General features: G+C 36.3%; 1 protein-coding gene across 1 annotated transcript in view; it reads left to right on the top strand.

The window, feature by feature from the left end:
- The first annotated feature begins 4,080 nt into the window (after window positions 1-4,080).
- The window catches only part of LOC127422472 (ADAMTS-like protein 3), a 309,781-nt gene continuing 298,753 nt past the window's right edge, over window positions 4,081-15,108 (top strand). The window contains exons 1-2 of the mRNA XM_051666043.1: window positions 4,081-4,284; window positions 4,907-5,035. Of these exons, the coding sequence (XP_051522003.1) occupies window positions 4,961-5,035 (75 nt within the window). The 5' untranslated portion in view covers window positions 4,081-4,284; window positions 4,907-4,960. The remainder of the gene's footprint in view (window positions 4,285-4,906; window positions 5,036-15,108) is intronic.

Below are 15,108 nucleotides of genomic sequence, written 5' to 3'. Positions count from 1 at the left end.
TCAGTAGGTGGCGGTAATGCACCATAAGCTGGACTGCCAACTGCCAATAAACATCACAAGAAGAAGAAGAAATACTTTCTTGCCTGTGTCAAAAAGTTAGCGGACGTAACAGCACTACGGATCATGAAAAAACGTTTAACTTTATAATACATTAATGTTGATGTCAGAGTTGTTGTGTTCAGTCGATAACTTTATTGCATTGTCAGCGCTGTTTTGTTTGGTACACAACATTATATTAGTCGGATAGCTAGCTAGCCCCACTGGTTCACATAACAGCAGGGTGAAGTATCCGCTAGTCAGCTAATACTTCCTAACTGGATGACTTCATGACTGTGATTCAGTTAGCTAGTTGTGTGTATAACTTTGCCGAACTGCTTGCGTTTTTAGCGACTTGCACCTGATCGTCTAGATGTAAAACAGCTAAATATCGAAAATTTAGGCTATCATCAATATCCAGGATTTTTAAATGTTTTTTCTCGATAATTTTCCAAGCCAAGCCGTACTATTCGTCCTAAATAGTATGCAAGATTACAACTGGTTTGCAAATTATAGTAATTTGAAAATAGTATGTCAAAGGTGCCTGGATAATATACTATTTCCGGGGATTTTCCAAGTGTGCAACTGTGCTTTTTATGCTAACATTGTCCACAATTACCTTGCGCAACAAAGGATGAGTTTGTGTCAGTTCTCTTTCAACTTTTTTTGGTTGCAGACAAGTGGCAAGAATGTGATATTGAAGCTGAAAGTTTTTGAATTTATGAACCAAAAATTAATAATTAATGAAGCTACTCATGCAAACAAAAACAATAAACGACAATGGAGTCTGTGGTATCAAGATATAACTTTATGACAATACTGACATACTGCCTCACTACATACAAAAAGAATGTACTTTCCCATAGTGAAGTACATATAGTATGAAGTATGCAGATTGGATCGCAGCCTGAATGTTTCACAACCAGTGCTAGTAAATGGTGCTTGCAAAGAAAAGTGTCACGATTGTTATTGATCACAAGTATTAAAAGAATAGTTCACCCAAAAAATGAAAATTCTCTCATCATTTACTCACCCTCATGCCATCCCAGAATCAGATGTGTATGACCAAGTTTGCCTACTACTATACTACTCCTACTATTTGTGCCATTGACAGACAGTAGTATGGGTAGCATGCCATTCCAAACTCACCATATGACTCTCTTTCTTCTACAGAACACAAATGAAGATATTTTAATGGAGATATGAGGTCTGTTTGTCCATACAATACAAGTGAATGGTGATCAAATTTTCAAGCTCCAAAAAGGACATAAAGGCAGCATAAATGTAACCCATAAGACTCCAATGGTTTAATCCATGTCTCCTGAAACGATCTAATCAATTTTGTGTGAGAACAGGCCAAAATATAACTCCCTTTTCACAATAAACCTTGACATCAGCAGTTTTCTTGGTGATCTTGATTTCAAGCTCGATTACACTTGACGCATACAGAGCGCAAGATGGCGCTATAGGAAGTGTAATCGAGCTTGAAATCATGATCGCCAAAGAGACTGCTAATTATTTTGAAATGTTGATCATTTTATTTCAGGGTCTTTTATTTCAGGTACAAAGTGTTTCATACATAAATGTGCTCTTTAAACATAATTTTCATTGTTGCTGTTTCATTGTAGCCAGCAGACTTGAGTCAATGTTTTCATCAATGTCCAGCATTCAGGGTTCATAATGTCCCTTCAATCCACTTACTGTAATAAACAGCTAACGTCTGGACCGTTCTAATTCCTTAGTTTTTGTATACATTTTTTTATATGTTGATCTTTTCTGTTGTAGGCTACCTGTGCTGTGCCTACCTGTGCTTTTGGTGTTGTGCATCTGAATAGATTTTGGACCGTCTTTCAGAAGTGGCTAATGGAGGAGAGGTTGAGACAATAAAAAAGGAGATATCCACAGGGATAGTATAAATATAGGCTACTGTCAAACGGATAACAATTAGAAACAATATTAAAAAGTAAAACGTTTATAGTAAAACTGGAAGAGAACGTGCTGCTGGCTAAGTGTCACACAATGCAGGCACCTAGCGGATGGTCAAGTTAGGTAATCTGAAACAAAACACACATTTTAAAACATCATGTCAAATGGTGCGACAGATGTGTGCTGCTGTCAAATACAGTACATAATTTACAATATTAACTTCTGGAATGTCAGCTGGTTTTGTAATAGAGGATTTGCATGCTAGGTGGGGAAATTGTTACAAGAATCAAAATAGTTTTTTTTTCTTCTCAACAGCAGAGGGCGATAAGCGTCCATGAATTCACTAAAAATTATTCCAAGAATTGTTTACCTGTTATAAAGAACAGTACTGCGCTTTAGTTTTATCTTTTGGGTGAATGTTATTCATTGTACTTTGCGGTTTGAAATGATCAGAATGTCAGCATTTAATTTGTACCTATGTACCCTTTAATTTTGGCATTTATCTTTCGCATGACCACCCTTTCAGATGCCATAACAGCTTTAAATGCTTTAAATAAAGAGTTTAAAAAATAAATATAAATAAAAATAAAAAATTAATTTAAATGTGAGTTCTTCAGATCTAAAAGTCTTGCTGCTAGATCTAGAGGAAGAATAATTAATGAACCACAGAGATCCAATTCTAACTGTCTCTTTACAAGAATGTAAAGCTTTGCCATTTGCTCACTGTGACTTCAACCAAAACAGGTGAAAGCATATCAAATCCTCTCGCTGCCAAACTCTGCTCTACACTTCATAATAAACAGATAAGCTGTACCTCAGTGTGCTCTTTGATCACTCGCAACAGCATATAGAATAATAAAAACCCACATGAACCACTGGGCTGCTCTCTGGAATTGATCCATAGAGTATATTATTCAGTGAACACAGATTTGCTGTTGAAACAGAAGATGTAGGTATAAACTCAAATTGTGTGCTTTGATTGGAATTGAGCTAGGCATGCAGTAGTAGGTGTCAAAAGGCACTTATTGCCATTCATTTTAATAATAAATCTGTGTTTACTCTCTTTCTTTCTCACACACACACACACACACACACGTATATATATATATATATATATATATATATATATATATATATATATATATATATATATATATATATATATTAGTAGGCTATATGAACAAACAAGATGCAAGTGTGTAAGTGTGTAATTAGTTTGTGGATTTGCTTGTAAATTCATCTACAAAAACATGAACACAATTATACATTAGTTATATATATATTTTTAGATGTACAGTATATTGTCAAATCAAGTACATTGCCCCCAAATAGTATTAGGACAGAAAAGCCACATTTCAAAATGTATGAATGTCATTGCATGAGATAATATGAAATACAAAATATCAAAGTGACGGACAAATAATGATATTAGGCATTTTCTCAGCTCAAACTTCACTTTCCTGAGCCAGTTTTGCAATTACTTTGAACAAACTGGTCACAAGGTGATTTTTAGTGAATGTATGAAGTCAGCTCCCCTCAGGTTCACACAGGTGTCCCAGCAGAGTAACAACAGGTGTAGTTCATCACATATACTAAATAATGGACAAGGTTTGACAACCAGAAAGTGTCCAAATAGCTTTTAAATGTAAATTTTGAACCTGTTTATTAATTGTTTTATCATTTAAAACCTTGAAAACGTCTTTATGTGAAATGTTTTGCTTTAAAAGTTTGTAATATTTGTATCCTGTGCCACTTGGTTTGATATTTTGTTATCTAATGCTGTTAATAAAAATTTTTTTTAGTGTGGCTTAAGTGTCCAAATACTTTTTGGGGGTCACCTACTCTTAAATAATGATTTTTATTACATTTATATTTATCAGCACGATTTAAAGGAAGTGCAACAAACGCACGATGCATAAATACTTGATGTACAGTATAGGCTACTATATACAATTTTACACAAAACTGTAATGCAATGGATAGCGTCCGTCCACTGAACACGCATCGGACGCTTGCAGTGCAGATAGCTCCGTTTGGAGACGCCTAGTGGAGCATCTGCGCTTTGCACTTGAACTTCTGTCAGCTCAGTGTTCAGCACGCAGCCGGAGGACGCGCAGGATTGAGGATAAACTCAAAGTTATTCTACAGCCATTCTCACCTCATTCATCCATACCATCTGAATGAGCGCTGCATAACGACGCGACAGCGTTCAAGTGAATGTAATCTGGTCTGGTGCAGTGGTACGGTTTTTATTGATTGCTGGTGCGGCGCGCGCGTTTAATGGATTAAAATGTGAATCTGTGAGTTTACTTTGCATTAAAGGTAAGAGCTCATCATGTGCACGCATGTCTTTTTTAAGCTTTGCATTGGCAGTTTATGAATAAGACGAGGCTAGTAATTGATTGGTGTGTGTGTTTTTTATTTTTATTATTATTTAATTAGGAGCCATTTGTATAGCAACATTGATTTGCATCCCCTGACAGTGTGTTTAAAGCATAACAGATATGTTCATTTTGTCAGATGGCTCACCTATTGTTTTGTTTGCAGCATCACATACAGTAGCCTACATGCACTAATCTGACCTATGAATATACTGTACAAGTTCTTCTTTGAATACTAATACAGTTTCATGTTAATATGCACTGCTGTTAATATTCACATGCACTGCTGCCTAAATTATCCCCAAAACTATTACAGTGCATTCTTAGTGTTGTTGCATCATGCAGGGGGGTTACCTGAAAAAGATTCTTATTTGCATGCAATTTACTGTCAAAACCCTCATACCTAACTAAACAGCAAATCATACCACTGCTTGGCACTTTTAACCCAGAATCAACAGTGTACCTCAGAGGTAGATCTAACATGATATATTATTATACTGCAGCATCTTTTTTTGTATGAATGATGATCCACGATTAATGTGAATTTCTGTCGCTCTCTTCAGGCTGATATCTGACTGACATCATTCAGCAGGCAGGTCTGGAACAGGATTTTCAAGATGGAGTTCTGGGTTTTGCCTGTATGCCGGATCATCTTCACGTTGATGTTGATGCTAACGTCATCCACTTTTCAGGTATGACATATGTCAAACATTCTTTTTTATCCCTCACATACAACCTGAGTATGTCTACGACATGACCCGGTCTAAGTCTAGATTTAGATTTTCCTTGTGATTTTCATAATTCTCATAATTGTATATGTTTGTGCTTTTTGTATTTGGTTTGTATCACAAACTCATACAGTATGTGTATTATTATAAAAAAACTAAAAACTAATGTGTATTATAAATGTGTGACTTAGAGGTCACAAATTATCCACCTAATAAAAGGTGTTTGCATTGCACACAACACTGCAAAAAGTCATTTTCTTACTAAGTATTTTTGTCTCATTTATTTATTTTTTGGTAAAAATATCTAAAAATCCTTAAAACAAGAAAAAACCCCATTGACAAATAGTTTTTCTTGTCATAAGCTTAAACTTTACTAATTTTGTCAGATTTTCAGATTTGTCATTTTTTTATCTTGTTTTAAGAATGTTTAGATATTTTACTAGAAAACAAGACAAAAATACTCAGTAAAATTTTTTGCTGTGCATCAATTGTATTAGGGACACAATGTTAATCATCTTTGGTCGTCAATTAGAAAAGATCCCGAAACAAAATTTGATGAACATTCATCTAAAACCAACAATATTTTGTCTGTTTTTACTAATTGCCTTTCACTCAGAATTTTGTTCCTTGGGAGTAAGCATTGATCCATAAGCGTGTTTGTAACAGCAACTGTTGCAAGATTGAGTCACACGGTTCAACTTGGGATGTATTTACAAATCAACTCAAATATTCTGCTTAAGCTTCTGCACCTATTGCCAAACATCACAGCAACAGACATGCCGAAATCTTTCTGATCAGTATTCTCTCCTCCAGCCTCTCATTTCAGCTCATAGTCACGCACATCGCAGGTCCAGACGGAACAGTTGAATGTTGCCTTCTTTTTTTGTAAGAAACTGGACACGGGGGCAGTTATATATAGAGGGTGGTGTGGATCTTAATGGAAGAGCTGGCATGGATTTGGAGGGCAGGCTAATCCGTTACAGTAGGGCCACTCGCAGGGCCAACCGCAATTCACACCGCAGAGCTGCCACCTGAAGTGGCCAAATGCAAATATTTTTTCTTAAACTTTACTAATTTTGTCAGATTTAAAGACTTATGTCATTTTGTATCTTAAGTAAATTTATCTTGTTTTAAGAATGTTTAGATATTTTACTAGAAAACAAGACAAAAATACTCAGTAAAAAAAAGATTTTTTTTTGCAGTGCATCAGTTGTATTAGGGACACAATGTTAATCATCTTTGTTTGGTCGTCAATTAGAAATGATCCCGAAACAAAATCTGATGAACATTCATCTAAAACCAACAATATTTATTCTGTTTTTACTAATTACCTTTCACTCAGAATTTTGTTCCTTGGGAGTAAGCATTGAACCTTAAGCGTGTTTGTAACAGCAACTGTTGCATGAATAATGACAGCTGAAAACAAATTCCTGCCTTTGTGGGATTCTGCCGAGGCTGAATGGAGCTAGAAGGTTGGACGAGAGAGCTGGTAGCAGCAGCGCTCTATGGGATAGGGTTACAACTAGCCACATCGAATACCTTTTCCATTCACACACTATTTGTCTAAAGTCATTCATTATTCTGTAGTTTGTGCGAGCTCATGAAAGCTGTTGGACGGCACCAGCGCTCCCTCTTTACTAGTGGTGCACCGATCAGGAAATTTGAGGCCGATACGATCTCTGATTTTTTTAACACGAAGATCGCCCGATACCGACAGGATTGGGGAGTAACGGAATACTTGTAATGGTGTTATGTAATCAGGATACAAAAAGAAGTAACTGTAATCCATTACAGTTACATAAAACCCCAACATATTCAGATTACAGTTACATTTGGTAAAAATTGGGATTACTAGCAGGATTAAATTCTTTTTATTTATGACAAAAATAACAAAAGATCCTTCTGACATAAAATGATATGCTTGCTTTATAGTGGTACAGATATGATCAGATGTGCGCACGAGATCTCTTCTGGTTCTCTCTTGTGACTGATGTGAATCTGGCGGCACTTACTGTCGTATGCGCAAATAACACCTGTCTCACATCAAAACTGCGCTCTGGAGGCAAACGAGGTCAAACCATTAAAAGGGCTATTTCATCACAATGGCCACTGGAGAAATATTATAATTTTTGTGGAAATTCCAACATTCTTGTCACTTCAGTGGAGAAAAGGGAAACAACATTACAGTTCAGTGCAATTTATACCTTACAGCTGTGAAGATGATGTGTTTTTCCAAAGACCTGATACTTAATTTGAAGAATAATTTAAAGGTAAGACCCATATGAAAATCATGTTAGCTAGGATAGCTAAAATTAGTAATATGTGTTCCCTAATTTCAGCGTAAGACCGTCTTTCGATCGTTTTCGCAGGAGCAGGAATAGAAGCGGAGATACGACCACTCCCCCCGGCGAATGGCCCGTATTCCGGTACACGGGACACCTGCTGTCGAAACTTTAGTGTGACTTCTCATTTCCATCTTAACTTCAGTTGAAACTCTAAAATTGTTCTCTGAAATGCGCTCATGTTGTAATGACAGCTGTAATTGGGACAGCATTTCTTTTTTCTTTGTTGAAAAATATCTAAATTTTACACATGAATGCCAAATTAATTGAAAATGTTATTAAGTTCTTAGGGGAAAGTGCAATGGATAATTTATCTGATGTTGATACTTATTATAAATGTATCGTTAAGAAGTTCAAAAGTATGGGTGAGGGAGAAATTCTGGCAAATGTAACATTTGAAAACTCATAAAGTAGGATTAAGTAAATCAAGACACACTAAAAATTTTGATCTATTCATTAAAACAAGATTTTGTTTTTTATATATAGATTTTTTATTTTATTTTTAATTAATCCTCCTTAAACATAAACATAGAATCACCCATAAACGTTAGCTGGTGATGTTTGACTGTGGATCATGAGCAAGCAGAGGACAGTCACTGGAGGCACTGCATTAATAATAATGATGATGATGATGATTGCCTATGATCTACCTATTGCTGTCGGAAGTTAATTAATGGTCAGTGCCAATTAGTCTACATGCTAACTGCAATACATGGCAGAATTCAACTTTGTAGTGTTTTTGAATCTGAGGTATATTCTGTCAGATTTTGTTTAATGTTAACCAAGACATAATTCAGTGCATCTGTTCTAACTGTATTTGCTTCATGAGAAAATAAACTATTTTCTGTAACAAATCATTTGATTTGGTTAAAAATACGGAGTTGTTCTACATTTGAAAATATTATGTTTTCCTGTTAAGGAGGCAGTGTCCCTGTTTTTCATGTTTGTTTCTTATACTGTATATAATAATAGCTACACTACCGGTCAAAAGTTTTGAAACACTTACTCATTCTTTATTATAATTTTTTTCACATTTTAGAATAATAGTAAAGTCATCAAAACTATGGAATAACATAAATGGAACTATGGGAATTATGTTGTGACTAAACAAAACTGTGTTATATTTTAGCATCTTCAAAGTAGTCACCCTTTGCCTAGAATTTGCAGACATGTACTCTTGACATTTTCTCAACCAACTTCTTGAGGTATCACTCTGGGATGCTTTTTAAACAGTATTGAAGGAGTTCCCATCTATGTTGGGCACTTATTGGCAGCTTTTCTTTATTATTTGGTCCAAGTCATCAATTTCAAAAACTTTTTATTTTTTTATTACATTTTAGTTTTATAATGAAATAAATTAATATGGTGGCACAATTATATTTTTGTCTACAAAACTAATTTCAAACATTTAAGCATACGCCTTCAGATCAAAAGATTTTAAAGATCATGAGAAACATTTCAGTCAAGTGTTTCAAAACTTTTGACCGGTAGTGTACATCACTCATAACATTATTCAAACATGGTTTGTTTGCATTCAGAAGGCATAATTAAAGTCTCTTGACTTTATTCACATATGTGATCTTGAGGTAAACAAAAAGTAACTAAAAGTAATCTGATTACATTACTTCCTTATCGAGGTAACTGGATTAAGTTACTGATTACATTTTTACGAATTCATCTATATTTGGAACGGATTACATTTAAAAAGTAACCCTCCCAACCCTGGATACTCATACCGATTTTGTTAAAAGTGCCCTTTGCCACACTTTTGCAAGTTATATTGTGCAGTTATATGTTTATGCCCCACACAATAAAATTATGGTAACACTTTACAAAAAGGTTCCATTTGTTAACATTATTTAACAACATTACTGTAGTAAACACGAACTAATGAACTTAATGCTAGTTACAACATATACTATTACATTTTTAAAATCAAAAGTTCTGTTAATGAACATTAGTTAATGCACTATGAACTAACATGAACTAACAATGAACAACTGTAATTTTATTAACTAACATTATAATTAACAAAGGCTGTAAAAATATATTGTTCATTGTTTGTTCATGATACCTAATGCATTAACTAATGTCAACGAATGGAACCTTTTTATAAAGTTATCAAAATTACATTAAAATTACATTAATTGTGAATTGCTAACATTTATTTGTTTTGAAACAGTTATGAATAGTTTTGTTGTCAATATCAAAAGGTCATTGTGTCATGGTCCTGTCACTCTGTGTTTTTGTCTGACAGGACCGTGGCATTATCGTCCCATGTCTGTCTTGTGTTTTCGGTCGGTCTTGTTTCATGTCTTGTCCTGTATTGGTGTGAGTGCATTGCGCTTGTCATTTTGGTGGCATGCACTCACGTCAGTAATCTGTGTCTGTCTCTCATGACCGCGGACGTGCGTTGCGCTCACTTTGCACTGCGCGCCCAGGTCACGAGCTGTCTTTGTGTTGTGCTGAGCTTCAGTCACTTTGGTCTGAGGTGTCGGGTGTGTGTGTGGCCGAATTCTCGCACAGGTGTCCTGTCTTGTTTTTGTCTCCTGTTGCATGCATCACGTGGCGTTTGCCTCACGTGAGAGTGCGTGGCATCGATTTGTTTGGTGTTGCTACTCATTCTCTCATCTTGTTTGTCATTTGGCTTGAGTGTATATTGCCTTATTGTCTTGGCGGTGTGCGCTCATGCTATTTGGGTGTTTTGTTGTCTTATGAGAGCACATGGTTTTGTTTTGTTTCTGTATCGCCGCGTGTCTCTCTGTCTTACGTCATACCCCACCTCCTTGTTTGCCCATTATTAGTTTATTAGTCACGCCTGCCCTGTCTTGTTAACCTGTTGATTTCTCACCCTATTTTAGTCTCCTCGTGTTTGCTGTCCAGGGCCAGTTCGTCTTGTTTCCAGTCTTGTGTGCTTGTTTATTCCAGTTGGTCTTGCCTGTCTATTTCCTGTCTCATTTTGATTCTGTTATTCCCAACCTGGTCCGGTCAGTCCTGTTCCCTGCTGCCTTTTGTCCCAGCCCTGGTTTATTCATTTTACCCTATGGGGTTGTTTATGTTTGTTTTCCCCCTTGTGGGAGTTTTGGTTAGATTTTTGACCTTTTTGTTTGTATTAATAAATTCATTTATTTTAACTCTGCGTTTGGGTCCTGAGCCTCATCATTCCCTCTGATCGTGACACATTGTGACATACTGGTAAGCAGTAAAAACCATGAGAGCATCACACAGAAGAGATACATTCAAAAATAAGAAAAATACATCCATTACAAGCTCTAAAACTGCTTCAGTGAGAAATCATTAATATCTATGATTTGTTTACTGTCTTTGGCGTTCTGCTGTAAGATAAATCACTAATTAACCGTGAAGATGCGGTGCCGTTATGGTTAAAATGTAATTGCTGTGATTAGTGGTAATGTGATCAACATTAATCTGATTAAAATTGGGATCCTCAAAGAATAGCACTTAGATGAGTTACTGATGAGATACTGAGAGCACCTGGAGAGCGCGCATGTTTGATTGACACCTTGAGTAAGCATATTGAAGGGTGTGAAGCTGAATGTGTCATGATGGCTCAAACAGTCTCTTTCGCTCAACACAACGTCTGATTGTCACGATTCGCGTTACATCACATATACTCAGATTTTATGAGCAAGTTTATTTGTTGTTTAATTCGTTTTTATACCCATTTGCAGTCTCTTTATCCTCTCCGTGCTCACAGTGCAGCGAGTCAGAATTACTACCGTAATGACTCTAGAAAATGGGCAACTTAATATTCATACACATGTAATTCTTGCACATTTTGAAAAACAAACCTGAATATTCATCTGAATAACAGCATGTCTGAAAGTTTAAATTCATGAATACATAGAACTGCCAACAATTCACCTTCCAGAGGCCACACTGTCATGCGTCAAGGTCTGAGAAAGCGCTCATTCATTAGAGTAACAGTGTGTGATTCTCTGCATGCTGCAAAAAAGATCAGCCCTAATTCTAGGCATGATCGGCCAATTGCCGTTCACAGACTTAAGACGAAGGTTGGCCGATTGATTGGTGCACACCTACTCTTTACCCCATTTTTCATCACGTACCTGACCATCACAATTTATCATTTCCATTTTGCTTACTTAAACTGGTGATTCTAACCATCCATCTTGGACAGAACAGGCTACTGCTTTAGTCCAAATTGAAATTTGATGTGCATTTATCCAGAGTGTCCATTAAAGTTCTTTGCAGTAATCTCTCAGAATAATATTTGTTCTTTGGGCTAAACACTTTGGCTTGATTTACGCGCGCATGGGAGACACCACTGGGACTCCTTAAGAAGCCGTGAGTTTCAGCACTAAAAGTAAAGTGGAGTCAAACAGGTGTTTTCACTACGTTTTTCCCACATCTCCAATTTTCCTGCTTTTTCTATTAGAGAGCGGTGCTGCTCTTTAACCTCTTTTTGGCAGAACAGTCCTCTGGTTGGCCTCCTGTTAGACACACACACATATAGAGACTCAGTCTTCACATCTTGACGGTGCCTCTTCCTATTTAAAGGATTGTACAGTGTCAAGTTGTGTTAGATCTGGGATTTTTCCTGCCGACTTACTTGATTTTGTTCTGCCTGATAATGTAATTCATGGTCTTGATGTAGACAACTGAAGGAACCAAGCATGAATCTGATTAAATCTGTGCTCACAAGGTCTCTGTTCAGTCAAGGTATTACCGTGCGCTTTTTCTTTTAGTGCTTTTTCAGTGTCCGGTCTTAAGCCAGAAACATACTTTTCACCAGTGTTTTTTTTTATTATTATTGCAAATATACATCACAAGACAGAGAATATTCAACAATGATAGACACAACCACCAAGATGAACAGAAAAACAAAATAATTATATAAACAAAACCAAAACAAACAGAAGGTAGCACAGACAAAGAGCAAGATTTAGGACATATGGGATAATGAATAAAGATACTAAACCAGACTTCACTAAAACAAATGTTTTGATATAGAGGGACAAAGTTTTAGTCTTTTTTTAGTTTTGTTTTGTTTTGTTTTTTGTGGTATTTCCAACTGATTTTTTCCCCTCAAAATACAGGTAAAATAACATTGCAGACTGTAATATAATACATTGTGTTGGTGCATTGGGAGATACACCAGTGGTTCTTAACTGGTGGGTCGCAACCCAAAATGTGTTGCAGGTCTATTCTGATAGGGTTGTGGACAGTGGGGGAAAACACCCCCCAGTGCTAACCATATAATAATGCATAGTTAGGATAGCAAAGTTAATATGCTTGTTAACTTTTAAAAGGGAGGAGAAAACCCTTCCCATATCTTTTGATGATGATGTCAAAGGCTGTGCTTCCAATCAAACTCTAGGCTATTTTGATAGCCTCCACGCGAAATCCACGAGGGGGAATTCTTCGCCACTGGAAGTCCATCGCGCGGATTCCCTTTGAGATGACTGTATTTAGCATTTCACCCCTATGTTTGACTTGAGTTCACTTGTTTGGATGAATCAGCACTTAACACTTCTCACTTCTCACAGCACTTCACTAACTCAACTGAGCAACCTTTCTACGGTTGACGTTATTCTGCAGGGAGAGAAAGCACTTAGTTCTTCTCCGATATGCTACAAGGATTTTTTTTTTCTAAACGCAAAATAAAGAGAAACTCAGAGGTTAACTGAGTACATAGTCAACAATTACAAATGAGAGTGGATTTTGAAATAGTCATTCTTGCTTGGCTTATACCAAAGATTATGACAAGCAGATGTTGCATTAACCTCATGCCTGATTGCTTTTTATTGTATTTTGTTTTCAAGGATATTGATATTCTCAATTGCTCAATTGAAGCCACTTGTGCCCTTTTTTTCAATGTCACAATCTCCTCAGTTTAGGCTGTGTTCACTTTTTCCATTTTTCACTTTTTTTCCCCTGAATTTACAGATTCAGAAACACTAGAGTGAAGGATCACACTTGTAGGCGGACTAACAAATGAGCCTATTGTTTTCCCTGCCTTAAACAGACATGAAATACATGCCAATATGCACTTTCTATCACGTTGTAAAGTTTTTAAATTATTTTTGGGGTTGGTTTTCACCAGAGTATATTGACTGTAGAGAAAAGAGAGGAAATGACATGGAAGTAATTGGGGTAGGGACAAGATGCAGTCTGGATTCGAAGCTCCATCTACCACATGAATGCATCTTTTAATCAAATCAAAGATGTAACAATAAGTCAGATTCGTGACATAGCAGTTAGTGCATTTGCTCATTGTTCAGCTGTAGTGCTCATGTAGGTGACATAGATTTGAGTCTGACCTACGATATCTCTCAATCCCATTGACCCATTCAAGATGCATGAACCTCATACGTTACTGATTTGGAACACTCGACATAGGTAGCAAGTTTGTGCATGCAAATATCACACATACAGGGGACCCAAAAAAGATTTAACTAACTTTTTTAATTAGCATGTTGCTAAGCTAATGGCTCAATACTCTAATAAGCAATATAAAAATGTTGTGTAAAAAAATACACAAAAGAAAATATTGGGTGAAATATTTTACAGTTATACACATTTTACTTTGATTAAACTTTTGATGGATATTTTTCTGAATTTAAGGAATTATAAACATGTTTGTAATTTATATTTGTCTTGTTACAAAGGATACATGCGATACTGCCATAAAAATATGTTTTAGGAGGTGGCATAATTATGCTGCCTAACTTGTGGAACAGCCTTTGCATCATTAGTAGGCCTATGGTTCTTTAAAATGTAGTTTAGGGAGGCAGCTCACTAGGTTTTGGAACAGCCAGTGATGAGTTATTTATCAATGGAGATGAACAGTCAAAAGAACAACAGCTCTATCTTTTTTGTCATTGCTGCTTAGCACTTAATAGATGATGCTTAGTGCATGTGAGGAAAGACTCTGATATTTTCATTGCATGTGTTTGTTTATAAGTGTGTGAGTGAATCTGTTGTGTTGGTTATGGTGTGAAGTCTTTTGTGGAGGTGTCAGAGGCAGTGCAATGAAAGCTTTGCTCTGTCAGTGTTGGTGTATTACGGGTCCGGAGACACTGTAGCTGAGCTCCAGTTCATTTGAACAGCTGACACTTAAAGCAGAGACAAAGAAACTGGCTCCACACCGCTTCATCGCTGTAAGCCACAGAAATGGGTTGTGTGAGTTTCAAGTCACTCGTATGTCTGTAGTTGTTCATCAAGGATGAACAAGAAGGGTATTTTTGGCACTTAAGCCCACTTAAAAATGTGTGAATGGGTTGTTTGTTAATATAACAAAATGAGTGGCATTTATTGTAGGATAAAGGAAGATAGCACAATTAAAAAAAAAAAAAACGTTTACATAAAATAACTTGGTAGAACATGTCTATCCTGTGCGACCCAACGTATTTCTTCGTGGACATTGTGTTTTCTCTTCGCTATACGCTATGCATAGTTGAATTTCATTGAAACTGACTGATCTCAGTTCAGGACACTCTGGGCTGTCAGTAAAGGGTTAAACTTTTAATGCATGGAGTCATGTGACAAAAAAACATGGCGCCGATATCAGCAGAGTTTGTCTTTGGGAGAAATGCCAACAAAACTACATCTGGTAAGAAACCAAAGTCTCTAGATTAATCCGATATGCCATTTTGAAACATTTTTAGAGTTATGATGAAAATAAAGTGCTTTTAGAACTGTTCCTAGACCAGT

The sequence above is a fragment of the Myxocyprinus asiaticus genome, chromosome 1 (genome assembly GCF_019703515.2).
Source record: "Myxocyprinus asiaticus isolate MX2 ecotype Aquarium Trade chromosome 1, UBuf_Myxa_2, whole genome shotgun sequence".
Lineage (NCBI taxonomy): Eukaryota > Metazoa > Chordata > Actinopteri > Cypriniformes > Catostomidae > Myxocyprinus > Myxocyprinus asiaticus.
The sequence above is the reverse complement of the archived record's forward strand: the minus strand, read 5'-3'. Positions and strand labels throughout refer to the sequence as shown.